Genomic DNA, 15,229 nt, shown 5'->3' with positions numbered 1-15,229 from the left:
TGCTCACAGACGTCATGGAAGCTCACGTTCAATGGCAACATCTGTCCCATTTAGCACTGATTATGTTACAGCACAATGCAGAGCATCCTCAACCGATCAATTTTGGCACTTACGCACAAGTCTGCAACATGTAGAACGGTGAGGATGATTTAAAGTTAGTTATTTTTTCCTTTGCGTTGGTTCTCACACAAATGATGGCAGGAACAGTGTGGCAGGTATGTCCTTCATAGCTCAGCCAATACATCCAGTTGCGATATATCTGAGCCAGGCTTGCCAATGGAATTTTAAGTCTCCACGTTTTTGCTCATTTTCTGTGCCATTGCAATGTTTCCTTCAAGTGAGGTTCAACAATGGAAAGAGTGCTGATTCATCAAATGGGGGAGTACAGATGGTAACCAGTAGGTTGTTTCCTGGTCTATAACTGCTCTCATGCAAGTGAGATTCCATGAGATTTGGAGTCAATGGTGAGGACTGGTAGGGTCACTCCCTTCTCTGTTGTAGGTGTTAGCTGAAAAGGTTTGGTTCAGAGAATAATTGTCAGACTGTTACTAGACTAGTCCATGGATGGCAGCTCCCAATTTTGGTTCATCCTCACTAAAATGCAAAGATGTACTTTGTAGAGTTTGCTGGGCTCATATTTGTGATATCACGTCTTTGTCATCTGTGTGCCTTGGTAAATTGGGTGGTCAACAAGTTTTATTCTTGAAAAGGATGTCTTGTGCAATAAGTGATTTGCTAAGCCATTCCAAATAGTAATTCACAAATCAAACACGTCGGAGTTAGACACAGTGAGAAGGTAGAATGTTTCCTTCTCTACAGACAGACATTGTGCCAAACAAAAACAAACAAACAAAGTCATGTTCCAAGGCAAGCTGTGCCAGTACGGCTACAACACTGGCATCTACTCAAAGTGGAGGACCGCAGAGGCATTTATTACCCTCAAAAAAAGAAAGGGCAAAACCAACCTACCCCATTTTATTCCTGATCATGATAAAAATCATGAAAAATGTCACTGACAATGCTATCACACCACGCTTCATCAGGCCACATCTGATGCCCAGACTAGCTTTCACCAGAGTCACCCAGCTCCTGACCTGGTTACGACTTTGGTTCAAAATTGGACAAAACAGCTCAATTCCAGAGATAAGGCAAGTGTCAATGCACTTGATATCAAAGCAACTTCTTTTTAAACCATGCATGACATCAAATAAACCCCAGCAAAACTACAGTCAACGGAAATCACGCAAAAAAACAATTTACTGAGTAAAGTCATATCTAGCATAAAAGGAAGCCAATCAAGGCAGCACCACTCACACTGCATGAAAAAAAATTGGATGTTTCTAACAATCTGGTAGTTGTTGTGGCTCTGTTCGCCGAGCTGGGAATTTTTGTTGCAAGCGTTTCGTCCCCTTTCTAGGTGACATCTTCAGTACTTGGGAGCCTCCTGTGAAGCGCTTCTGTCATGTTTCCTTCAGCATTTATAGTGGCTTGTCTCTGCCGCTTCCGGTTGCCAGTTGCTGTCCGCTGCAGTGGCCGGTATATTGGGTCCAGGTCGATATGTTTGTTGATAGAATTTGTGGATGAGTGCCATGCCTCTAGGAATTCCCTGGCTGTTCTCTGTTTGGCTTGCCCTATAATAGTAGTGCTGTCCCAGTCAAATTCATGTTGTTTGTCGTCTGTGTGTGGGGCTACTAAGGATAGCTGGTCATGTCGTTTCGTGGCTAGTTGGTGTTCGTGGGATGCGGGTTGTTAGCTGTCTTCCTGTTTGTCCTATGTAGTGTTTTGTGCAGTCCTTGCATGGGATTTTGTACACTATGTTGGTTTTGCTCATGCTGGGTATCGGGTCCTTCATTCTTGTGAGTTGTTGTCTGAGAGTGGCTGTTGGTTTGTGTGCTGTTATGAGTCCCAGTGGTCGCAGCAGTCTGGCTGTCAGTTCGGAAACGCTCCTGATGTATGGTAGTGTGGCTAGTCCTTTGGGTTGCGGCATGTCCTTGTTCCGTTGTCTTTCCCTTAGGCATCTGTTGATGAAGTTGCGTGGGTAACTGTTTTTGGTGAATACCTTGTATAGGTGTTCTTCTTCCTCTTTTTGCAGTTCTGGTGTGCTGTAGTGTGTTGTGGCCCTTTTGAATAGTGTCCTAATGCAACTTCGTTTGTGTGCGTTGGGTGGTTGCTTTCATAGTTCAGGACTTGGTCTGTGTGTATGGCTTTTCTGTATACCTTCGTGGTGAATTCTCCGTTCGGTGTTCTCTGTACCATCACGCCTAGGAATGGGAGCTGGTTGTCCTTTTCTTCCTCTCTAGTGAATCGGATTCCTGTGAGTGTGGCGTTGATGATCCGGTGTGTGTTCTCTATTTCTGTGTTTTTAATGATTACAAATGCTGCAACCCAAAGGACTCCTAACAGCACACAAACCAACTCACCAGGACAAAGGACCCGATACCCAGCATGAACAAAACCAACGTAGTGTACAAAATCGACAACCAGCTATCCTTAGTAGCCACACACGGAGGTGACAAACAACGTGAATTCAACTGGGACAACACTACTATTATAGCGCAAGCCAAACAGAGAACAGCCAGGGAATTCCTAGAGGCATGGCACTCATCCACAAATTCCATCAACAGACACATCGACCTGGACCCAATATACCGGCCACTGCAGCGGACAGCAACTGACAACCGGAAGCGGCAAAGACAAACCACTATAAATGCCGAAGGAAACATGACAGAAGCGATTCACAGGAGGCTCCCAAGCACTGAGGATATCACCTAGAAAGGGGACGAAACGTTTGCCACAAAACCTCCCAGCTCGGCAAACAGAACCACAACAACGAGCACCCGAGCTACAAATCTTCTCCCAAACTTTGAATCTGGTAGTTTCCTAGTCAGCATGTTGATTCTAGTTTTTAATCATTTAAAACAATTGAAGTTAAATTCTTCAGATGCTATGGTGGAACTGGAACTCATGTCACTATCATTAGTTCAAGCATTTGAATTAAGAGATCAGTTAACACACCACTACACTACAGGTGTAATGGACCAGTTGTGTTCCTCTGCAACCTCACGCTAAAGAAAATTGCACTGTAGAAGACTGCTAATAGAAAATCGCTATGCCCTTTCAGGCAACAAGTTCGCATTATGCAAACAACGTCCACAATTCGTCAACCACGTTTTAGCCAATTCACGCTGACAAAACACACATCATAGCAGTACAACCTCTACTGTCATAAACATGGTAAAACATCTGTCCACATTTTTTGTTGAAGTTTGCATTCCTTGGACTTCAGGGAACAGAGGTGAGTTGTGCCAGACAATAAATCCACCATGGCAGCATGTCATAATTTTAATTATTGAAACAATATCAAATGTTAAGATGAGGATATAGCTGAACAGTTTAGCAGCTGCAGAAATGTGGTAAACAGAGGGCAGAAGGCTAATACGGCTGAGAATTTACAATAAGTAGTGAATTGGTACAGAATGTTTCTGTACTGGCAACGCCCAAGAGTAATATTGTTCAGAATGGGAATCAAATACAGAGGAACCTTGATTATCCAAAGGAGATCGTGAGGTCCCGATGGAAACATTACACCAAAGACGTGTTTCCAACAGTGATCGCGTCTTTTATTTACAGTGACGAAACAGGCACCGTCTCCAAATGACTGACCTCCTGCCCGCTCTCTCCCCAGACTTTCACTAGAGTACTGCAGAGGGGTGTACCCTAACCCCACCCCTTCCCTAACTAATCTCTTCAACATTGTCCTGTATTAGGTAAACACGGAACCTGTCAAAATGTTGCAGTAAAAAGCTGTGGCTGTGTCTGCTTTTTGAAGACTTAACCCTCAGAGGCAGCAGTAGCCTTGCTGTTGGTGTCCGTCAGCTGCCCCAGAGATGGGGCGGTGTTGGATGGGTTTTTTTTTGGGGGGGTTGGCTGGACAGAGGCACTGGGTGGTGTCTTGCACGCTGTGTGCTGCTGCGAGTCTCCTGAACAGGGAGCAGACATTAAAAAACACCAAGCCTTAGAGGAAAGGCATTTAAAAATCAAATAACCGAATGAAGTAGTGCCTGCCCATCATGTTCAGATAAAGTTTTTTTGTAAAAAATCTCTGTATGGTAACAATGAGGCCCTGTAAAATAAAAAAAGCCAATGAGTGGGTATATGAATACCAATCAAGAGATAACAGATTGACATTAAAGGAAGTATAGGAGGAGAAAGAACAAATAAATTGAGCTGAAGTTGATATCAATAAGGAAGAGAATGACTGAAGCCGTGAAGATAATTGATCAGACACACTTATGTTAATTGGGTGGAGTGGTAATACAAAGATGAGAAAAGCATGCAAAACTTATAAAATAGGCATCAACTGTAGTAATGTGTGTTCAATTCATGGAGTTGAGGAAGCATATTAAGGGCTTGGTTAGAACATAAAAGCATTAACTGAAATTGCATCAGAAATGAGCAAGTTCAATTCTATGGAGACCAAAGAAACTGAGATTCTGCTGAGCAGCAAAGATGTGGTGGTTTGATAAAACTGTTCAAAACCATGAATGGCTTTGATAAATAAATATAAATTGCTTCTGTGGCAGAAGGACCTCTCAATGGATCTAAGGTAATTGGCAAAAAAAAAGTGACAGGATTAAAACCATTTAAAAAAAACACTAGGATCCAGAATCAAGTACCAACAAACTTGGTTAAACATCCAAAACAGAACTGAATAAAAATTTAAGGGAAACAAAGCAAGATTTTGGGGAAAAAGCAGGGGAGAGGATTAATTGGCAGCTTTATTGAAAGCCAGCATAGACAGGATAAGCTGTCATCTGTAAATGAAACTGACAATCATGATTCAGGAATACAGCTGGATGCAAGACAAGATGAATGGTAAGCCTATTTTCACTGTTTCTAATTAAGACTATGAATGATTAAATCTTAAATATAGATCATAAGACCATAAGACATAGGAGCAGATATCAGGCCATTCAGCCCATCAAGTCTGCCCCACTATTCAATCATGGCTGATAGATTCTTAATTATCAAAAGAGATCAAGCAGGAGAATGGGGTTGAGATACCTATCTATCTCAGTCTTAAATATACTCAATCACCTGGTCTCCACAGCCTTCTGTGGCAATGAATTCCATAGATTCACCACTCTCTGGCTGAAGAGGGTTCTCCTTATCTCCATTCTAAAAAGGTCTTCTTTGCTCTAAAGCTGTGCCCTCAGGCCCTAGTCTCTCCTACCAACGGAAACATCTTCCCAATACATACTCTGTCCAGGCCATTCAGTATTCTGTATTTTTCAATTAGATTTCCCGCCCAATCTTCTAATCTTCATTGAATATTGATTCAGAGTCCTCAAATGTTCCTCATAAATTAAGCTTTTCATTCCTGGGACTATTCTCGTGAACCTCCTCTGAATCCAATCCAGGGCCAGTATATCCATCCTATGATATGGGGCCCAAAACTGCACACACACTAGTCAAACTGTGATCTGACCAGAGCCTCATCCTGCTTTTATATAGATATTCATAATTATTTACTAAATGGGAAACAGCTTTAAGATAAATCTCAAATTATCTTGTGTAGTTACAAAAATTGTAAAGCTTACAAATAATAAAATCCAGGCAACAAAAAAAAAACTGACAATAATTGTTGAGAATTCCACTCACCTTCCTGATTGCATCAATTTCATTTCTTAGCAACTATTGCATTGAGGCCTAATGTTATACATATCAAGAACCAATAGCTAAGTAAGTGACCCACAAATTTTCAGAGGCAAAGTGCTGTTCATCCAAGTAAATGAATCTAAACAAAACTACAGAAATAACAAACATAAACAAAAGCCAAGTACAAGTGACCTTACAACAGGAATAGCCCGTTTTGCTGTTATTTTGACATTCAGAACATTAATGAATGATTGTGTGCTAGGATAGCACATTAGCAGAAATGCACTGCAGAAAGATACAATGCAAATTTCTATTAGTAATTTTGCACTTGAGTTTTCTATATTCAGTTATGCCAAACATCTGATCATATATTAATACGAGAACATCCTGAATGTCAGCAGGAATGGTAGATTAGAGGCACATTAACTTGGTTACTTGCATGCACTCCCACAACTGATTATACATATAACTGACAAGCATCTTTGAGCAGCAAGTATAGGTGCACAGCCTCAGCCAAGGAAAAGTGCATAGTGAGCTAAAAAGTAGAAATGAGGAACAACACTATACTTTGGATCACTAATTCAATAACCCATTCACAAATATCTTAAATAATTTTTAAAGCAATTTTCATTAAGCTTCTCTACCTCTTTGGACTTCCGCATTCCCACAACATATTGCATCCTTTAGCTGTTCAATCCTGATTTTGCACGACATAATCTTCCATTTCTGAAAATAAAAAAAATGGAATTTATTACTTGACAGCTCAAGTATACAAAAGGAAACAAATAAAATCAAATTTCTAATTGCTCGACCTCCCTAAAATCAATTGCCTTTTTAAATCAAAAGCTGGTGTGAATTAGAATATATTTTCTGTTGCTGACGTTCAGAGATACAGGCTAGATATACAGCAATCTGCTATGTATTGACCCTGTAAGTTGCATGCTAAAATAATAACAAAAAAATTGTTAACAAAACTCAGCAAGTCAGCCAGCAACTGTGGAGAGAAACAGAGCCAGTGTTTCAAACTTTAACTCTCTGCAGTTGCTGTCTGCGCTTTGCCAACTGTTTTTATTCTTATTTCAGGTTTCCAGTGTCAACAGTACTTCACTTTCAAAGTTATAAAGCTGTGTAACTCAAGATTTAATTAACTCAATTAATCTGAGCGCCACAACTGGCACAAGTATTGTTTTTGTTTTGGCATTTTGACTTATTAATATTTGTGGAAATCACAATTTAGAGAAGGTAGTTGTTGACTATGAGACTTGGAGTGGAATCCAGGAGTGGCAACAGTAAAAGTCTTCAAGGATATCCTGACTATGACGTCAATGAGTGTGGGGGATCCAGGAACAGAAATTTCAGAATATTGAACGTACTAAAAAGCTATCGAAAGTCAAACAAATTATAAAATCTGTAACTCTAGCTCCTAAAAAGAATTCTGAATGCAGTCATGCAGTGGGACATGGGTAGGGTGTAGGTTTTCTCGCTAAGTTGTAGGTTTGATATCCAGACGTTTCACCACGTGGCTAGGTAACATCATCAGTGGCAACATCCAAGTGAAGCGAAGCTGTTGTCTCCTGCTTTCTATTTATAGGTTTGTCTTGGATGGGGTTCCTGGAGCTTGTGGTGATGTCATTTCGTGTTCGTTTTTGGAGGGGTTGATAGATGGCATCTAGATGTTTGTGTTTGTTTACGGCATTGTGGTGGGAGTGCCAGGCCTGTAGGAATTCTCTGGCATGTCTTTGCTTAGCCTGTCCCAGGATAGATGTGCTGTCCCAAGAGAAATTGTGGTTTTTGTCATCCGTGCATAGGGCTGCGAGGGCGAGAGGGTTGTGTGTTTTTGTGGCTAGCTGGTGTTCGTGTATCCTGGTGGCTAACCGTTTTCCTGTTTGTCCTAATTAAGTGTTTGTGGCAGTCCTGGCATGGAATTTTATAGATGACGTTGGTTTTGTCCATGGGTTGTACTGGGTCTTTTACGTATGTCAGTTATTGTTTGAGAGTGCTGGTGGGTTTATGCGCTACTAGGATTCCGAGGGGGGGGGGGGGGTGGGGGGGTGTGTGTGATGGGTGCTGATTATCATGCCCTCAGGATATACTGCTGCAGTGTCCTCTTCTCAACCATGAATAACCTCCTGGCCATCTCGTTGCTCTGAGGTGAATAGTCAGCATTCAGTCGCATTCTTAACACTTCTCCTAATTAAGCAATCTATGCCATCTGAATCACAACATTGGTAGCATCCAGCATCAGGCTGACAAGACAAAGAATTCACATGTAGATGCTAGACAATGTTCATTTCCAAGAAAAAGACACTCACACCTTGTGTTTACTTTCAATAGTTCCACCTTCAACAAGATCTTTTTTTTGGTATGGGGTTCTCTCCATTGACAATTTAAATGTATAATAGCATGCCTGAATAATAAAAAAAACTCTTCAAATCCAGCTGTCCAAAAAGAAGACACTTTTATAACTTCCATACATTGACTGAAGAGGAGTGAAATCAAAGAAATCATTTTGGCTAGGTACCCCATTGGTGCAGTGTGGTTCCAAACTAATTACTGGCCTCACACTCTCCTCTAGCACATGCTCCAAAGGACACTAACCCAGCAAGCTTGATCTGACCACCTAACTCAAAAAATCTGATAATACTCAAAATCCAGTACAAGCTTGGTCCAGAGGTTGCTAAATCTGAGGTACTGTTCCTGCACATCTAAATCCTTTTGATTTTTGAGGTGGATACGAACACTGATCCAGTAATCTGAATAAATACACACATTAAACAACACAGTTGTTACTTTGTACTAAAAAGACATACAAAAACTCACCAGCTGATCAGATTTCCACTTGCCTTCAATAGCTTTTAAAACTCTGCAAAACAATGAACAGAACTGAGAGCATAATTCATTATGCAGAAGTACACAAAAAGCATTATCACACCAAATGCATTTTTGCTCAAATTTTCAACCTAAATGATCCTTGCAAAATTACAGCCACATATTCAAGCAAATTATGTATAAAATTAGAACATTAATTCTTACTGTTGCTGATATTTTTCTTTCTCATTCCTCAAGTGTTTTAACCGTTCCATCTTGTCAACATACCTGAGAGAAATCAAATGTCAGATTTCAATTCCTGTATTTTTGAGCAGCCAATGCAATTGCTGATTAAGTGCAAGCATACAAAATGTTTATTTTTAAAGACAGTCCAAAACCCTTCCACAGCAAATTTTCAGGATACATATTTAATTTTGGTCAATATTTTAGGTCAATTTAACCAGGAAGTTGTTATTACACACAAAAGGTTATACTAAATTTGGAAATTTGATTGAACCTTTTCTAAATTATAACAGAAACAAATACTAAATGAATCAGTTAATTTGTCACGTGAATTATAAACAATATATTTCATGATAATTACTATTGGAATTATTGTAGACCTAACTACTCCTGGACAGATAACCTTGCCAAAAATTCATCCTTGACTGGAAGAGCAGAGTGCTGGAAAAGCACAGCCGGTCAGACAACATCCAAGGACCAAGAGAGTCAATGTTCTGGGCATAAGCCCATCTCATTCCTGATGAAGAGCTTATGCCCGAAACATAGACTTTCCTGCTCCTCAAATGCTGTCTGACCAGCTGTGCTTTTCCAGCACCATAGTCTTAGACTCTGATCTCCAGCATCTACAGTCAATAGACAATAGGTGCAGGAGTAGGCCATTCAGCCCTTCGAGCCTGCACCGTCATTCAATATGATCATGGCTGATCATTCCTAATCAGTATCCTGTTCCTGCCTTATCTCCATAACCCTTGATTCCACAATCCTTGAGAGCTCTATCCAACTCTTTCTTAAATGAATCCAGAGACTGGGCCTCCACTGCCCTCTGGGGCAGAGCATTCCACACAGCCACCACTCTCTAGGTGAAGACATTTCTCCTCATCTCTGTCCTAAATAGTCTACCCCGTATTTTTAAGCTGTGTCCTCTGGTTCAGCACTCACCCATCAGCGGAAACATGTTTCCTGCTGCCAGAGTGTCCAATCCTTTCATAATCTTATATGTCTCAATCAGATTCCCCTCTCAGTCTTCTAAACTCAAAGGTATACAAGCCCAGTCGCTCCAGTCTTTCAGTGTAAGGTAATCCTGCCATTCCAGGAATTGACCTCATGAAGTCCTTGCCTTCTCCAGTAATTCATCTTGGCTGTATATTTCAGCCTCTTATAAAAGTCAGATCACAATTACATATTCAGATTTAAGTAATGTTTTGCAATACGTCCAAACGTTCAGAGCAAAATGGAGCTCTCAGTATACTACACAGCATACAGTTATCTTTTGCCCTTTAGAGTATCATTGACAATAGGTTTGGAGATTTCAAGGCATATGGATATATGTTAAATCTCAGTCAGTCAGATGGCCAGAGAGATAGGTCTATATATTTTATAATAGTGCGAAATGAACTGCAATTTAAACAACGATTCTAGAGTAGAGTAATGAAGGAACTCTACCATTCTCTAGTTCAAATAACCAGCAAGGTTAGGGAGAACCAAAGTTGTGCAAGGGCACAATTAGTTTTAAAAGTTAGATAACTCTTCTTTCTGCATTGAAAGGCTCACTAGCTACTGTAGAACTGACTGCACTTCTTTAAGAGAAATGGAAATGCTTTTTCTGCACAAGGGACAGATATCCTATCACATAAATGAGTGCCTTTGTGATCTCCTCAAACAATCTGAATTGTTTAAAGGGGTCACATAAAAACACTCAAGACCATCTTTTTCATTTCACCTAGGTTTGTGAAGTGCCTTAGGCCATTTCATGATATCGAAGCTATATAAACAAACTGTTCTGATTTGGAGATGCCAGTGTTGGACTGGGGTGTACAAAATTTTTTTAAAAATCACAACACCAAATTATAGTCCAACAGGTTTAATTGGAAGCACACAAGCTTTCGGAGCAACCTGCACACTCCCACATGCACCCCCTCGCAGACTTAAGACACACTGCATCGACCACACACACACTTTCTCACACTCACAACCCCCACCCCAGACAGACAGACAAAGACCCACATGCACACATATTTTGTGTGGTGAATTTGTATTGCAGAGTTACATTGCACTTTGCTCAAAAACTGCATACATTCATGTAGAACTCTGAGCTCAAAAACTGCATGAATTTATGTAAAACATTTTTCTCACTTATTAGATTAGAATCAATCAATCTAAACATCAGGTCATAGACAGAGAACACAGGGGGCTAACACCTTCAACATATTGTCTAGCTATCACCATTGTTAGCAGCTAACCCGAGAATGCAACTTTAAAAAGGGTTTTGTGATTTACACATGAAAGAAGTGAATATCACTGTATTCCAATAGATGAAAGGCTTAACAGACAATCAATTTTTCCAATGTATAATTTCAGTTACATCACACTGCAAATTTTTGCTATAAATTCTGTGTTACGATCGAGCCCTCCACAATCACCTGAGGAAAGAGAGTCGCTCCGAAAGCTAGTGTGCTTCCAATTAAACCTGTTGGACTATAACCTGGTGTTGTGATTTTTAACTTTAAACAAACTGCTGGTTTTCTCTAGCTTATCACCTCACCAGCATATTGTATAGCTCAAAGTGGAACATGTAGTGTCTGTTGTGTTTTACCCTACATGTGACTGAACGTTTTAAATGTCATGACCAACTGGCACACTGTGTTGCTCAGATTGCACTCTATGGTCTATTTTCAACCATAAATTCTCTGGTCATTAATCTCTCTTGACCTCCACCCTGTCATCTGGCTTTCCTTTTTGCACTCTTTACCCCTTTCTCAACTGCTCAAAAGACTATCCTATTTCTAGCTTTTTATTTACCTCTGACAATGGGTCACAGACCAGAAATATTAACTCAGTTATCATTCCCCATAAATGCTGCCACACCTGTGTACTAATTGTAGTATGTACTGCTTTTACTTAAATTTCCAATATCTGAAGCACATTACTTTGGTATTCAAGTCTATATCATGAATGGATAAGGCACCACAAATATAAACAAATGTTTGATACATCTGTGGTTCTTTGTCCATTTATCAGTTTTGTAAGTAACTGAAATTATGTGTAAAATGAACATTGCTATTAAAAGTCGTATTTTTTGTTGTTTACAAGGAGTCTTTAAAGGAAATTTACATCATTTAAATCAGACTTTCATTGATCTTACAGAAATTACAAATTGCTTACAGCTTACATTGAACCCATTTGGGGGCTGCGAAAAAAAGTGATTACCATTTGCCAATGTAACAATTGCCTTTTGAATTGTGGATTAGTGCTGCAGAGTATGCTCGAGACCAAATAAATGTCTAAATGCAAGACCAAGTGAAATTATTTTTGAGCTCAACATGACATTATTAGCAACATGCAATCCTTTATAAATGCTGCAACAACCCTGAATATCCGGTATGAACAAAATATAAAGGGTTAAGTAATATATGTTTTCAACAAGATACTGAATACAAAGCTAAGGTGTAATCTCAAAAAGTAACATGCTCAGTTTAGCTGTGTCAAAACATAGCTGGCGAGTGGTTGGCCGTGACCCATCTTTTCCTTGTGTACTAACGAGGCAGCAGTTTTTTGCGTGCTTCTATTTCTAACAATTTAGCTCTACAATCTCACGGCGATTTCAGTTTGTATTCAAAATTTGAAGAATAGTAAAACTAATAACGAAATTTACATATTCACAGTCTTTTCCCCTTCCACGAGAACCTAAAAACAGATAGCGATGCCCATTAGAGGCCTATACAATTTTAAACATCAACGGATTTCACAATAACCAAATCGTAATCTTTCGCCTGTTAGACTACTGACGGAAAAAGGGTGGTTAAGTGATGAACCATACTTTCCCACAGCTACAGCCCAACAGATAACGCGTCAATAACTATCTTATTGAGCATTTGTTTAACACATCTTTAAGCATTTCCCCAAACGAGATGGCCTGAGTGACTTCATATTTTGTCTTTATATTGCCTTCCGGGCTGATTTGAAAACTTTGCCCAGAAGATAGGGTGGTGTGCCCGCTCACGTTAGCGTATCAATGCTGGTAAACAATACCTCTCCGAGTTCCTACTATCGAAGTAAACGAATTCTCCGGCCAAGATACATTTAGCGCAGGTAAGGCGCCTTCTGGCGGTGTTGCAGAGTGGGCAGCGCTCCACAGCCACGTAGAGGCCCTCGGCATCATCCACCGAATCGAGCAGCGGCGGCGGTAGGTCGCGAGTTTGCCCGGGCCCGGCTCGTGTTATCTTACTCCGCTCTGTGGGAGACGCCATATTAAGAGCGCGCAGCCTTGTCACGTGGTTTTGTTTAACCCGGGTGTGTTATGGGAGACGTTTGTTGATCAGGTGACTCACAGCCCGGACCAATTATTTTCGGCGCGCGTAAGGCGATTGGCAGGTGGGAGAGAAGCCCCGCCCATCGGGAACGTCACAGCCTTGCATGTCATCAACTGGAGAATTTGAAAGGTAGGGCTTAACGCTTCTTCACCATGGGATATAAATTTCTGTCTTTTCTTCCACCGCCCCATCACCAGCACTCGCTGATTAACAGTGGGTCATTGCCAACTTTTTGGAACTCGGAGTTTGCTGGATTTAAACCAGTGACACACCAATTTTAAAATTAGACGCTAGGGAACTTGAATTTGAAAAATCAAAACATGCTGTAGGTATTACCACCTCAAAAGATTAAATTTTAAAGGTGATGCACTGTTCTTAATACACAGGTTATACAGGTTTACAAAATTATGAGGGGCATGAATAGGATAAATAGACAAAGTCTTTTCCCTGGGTTGGGGGGAGTCCAGAACTAGAGGGCATAGGTTTAGGGGAAAAGATTAAAAGGCATTTGGATGGGTATATGAATAGGAAGGGTTTGGAGAAATATGGACCAGGTGCTTGCAGGTGGGACTGGTATGGGTTGGCATATCTGGTCGGCCTACACAAGTTGGACCAAAGGATGCATTTCCATGGTGTTCGTGTCTATGACTCTAAGTGGGTGTGAATAGGGGAGGCATGATTGGTGTCGTCAGCAAACTTACTAAAATTGATAGTGGACAGTAAAGAAGATTACCTGAGAGTACAAAGGGACATTAAGCAGATGTAGTTATGCCTTGGAGACAGCGGTGTTGGACTAGGGTGTACAAAGTTTAAAATCCCACAACACCAGGTTATTGTCAAACAGATTATTTGGAAGCACTAGCTTTCGGAGTGCTGCTCCTGCTTCAGGTGATTGTGGACAATTAGATTGTTGAAGATACAGAATTTATAGCAAAAGTTTACAGTGTGATGTAACTCAAATTACCTATTGAAAAAGACCCGGATTATTTGTTAAGGCTGCCGTCTTTAACGATAACCATGTTGGTTTCAGTTCTTTCTTATGTAAATTGCAAAACCTTTTTTTTTAAAAAGTTACATTCTCAAAGTGCACTTTAACAGTTGGTGTCATGGCGGCTCAGATAAGGTATTGAAGATGTTAACTCCCTGTAAGGCTGTCTTTGCCACAATAGTCAGACTGATTCTAATCTATAAAAAAAACAGACTGACAGAATCTTACATGGATTCATGCAGTTTGAGAAAAGTAAAATGTAATTCCGCAAGTACCAATTCACCCAGAAACTTGTGTATGTGTGCATGTGGGTGTGTGTGGTTGCGGAGGGGTTTATGAGTGTATGTGAATATAAAGGGGTTTAAGTCGGTGAGTGAGTGAGTGATTGTGGTCACCTGTAGTGTGATATGAATCCAAGGTCCCAGTTGAGGCTATCCCCATGGGTACTAAGCTTGGCTATCAGACTCTGCTCACCCAGTTGGCATTGTTGCCTGTCCCAAAGTATGCCTTGGAGGACAGTCACCTGAAGGTCCGAGGTAAAATGTCCTGGACCACTGAAGTGTTCTCCGACTGGGAGGGAACACTCCTCTGTTAATTGTTCTGCGGTGTTCATTCATCTGTTGACATAGTATATTGGTGAGACCAAGCAGAGGCTATGCTTTAGGGCATCCTTGCTTGCAGCATATAAGATAGCCAATGTTGTCTGAGTTGCATGAGTACCTGCCACGTACATGGTGGTATCTGTGTCGACATTGACACGTCTTGCAACATCAACCGTGACTCGGTTGTATGGTATTGTCCTGAAAGCTGGGCAGTTTGCTATGAACAATGATCTGTTTGAGGTTTGGTGGTTGTTTAAAGGCGAGAGGTGGAGGTATGGGAAGGTCTTGGTGAGGTGCTCATTCTCATTGATAATGTGTTGCAGGCTGCAAAGAACATGGCATAGTTTTTCGGCTCCTGGGAAGTACTGGACAACAAAGGGTACCCTGTCAGTTGCAGTTCGTGTTGGTCTCTTATGGAGGTCATTACAGTTCCTCCCTGTGGCACGTCGGAACTGGCATTCAATGAGTTGAGCATTGTACGCCGTTCTTATGAGGGCATCCGTGAGTTCTTTCAAGTGCCTGTCCTGTTCCTCCTTATCTGAACAGATAATGTGTAGGGGATCGCTGTTTAAATACGTTTTGGGTGGAAGCTGGAGAAGTGTAGCATCGTGAGGTTATCC

At 40.9% G+C, this 15,229-nt stretch overlaps 1 protein-coding gene across 1 annotated transcript in view; it reads right to left on the bottom strand.

Annotated features, from left to right (window-relative positions):
* Nucleotides 1-12,960, bottom strand: part of atg14 (autophagy related 14) — a 30,880-nt gene extending 17,920 nt beyond the window's left edge. Inside the window, exons 1-4 of the mRNA XM_060828429.1 lie at nt 12,739-12,960; nt 8,692-8,754; nt 8,479-8,521; nt 6,303-6,384 (exon numbers count right to left, since the gene is read on the bottom strand). Of these exons, the coding sequence (XP_060684412.1) occupies nt 6,303-6,384; nt 8,479-8,521; nt 8,692-8,754; nt 12,739-12,956 (406 nt within the window). The 5' untranslated portion in view covers nt 12,957-12,960. The remainder of the gene's footprint in view (nt 1-6,302; nt 6,385-8,478; nt 8,522-8,691; nt 8,755-12,738) is intronic.
* Nucleotides 12,961-15,229: the final 2,269 nt, after the last annotated feature.

The sequence above is a fragment of the Hemiscyllium ocellatum genome, chromosome 8 (assembly GCF_020745735.1).
Source record: "Hemiscyllium ocellatum isolate sHemOce1 chromosome 8, sHemOce1.pat.X.cur, whole genome shotgun sequence".
Lineage (NCBI taxonomy): Eukaryota > Metazoa > Chordata > Chondrichthyes > Orectolobiformes > Hemiscylliidae > Hemiscyllium > Hemiscyllium ocellatum.
Note: the sequence above shows the minus strand (reverse complement) of the source record. Positions and strands in the feature narration are given on the sequence as shown.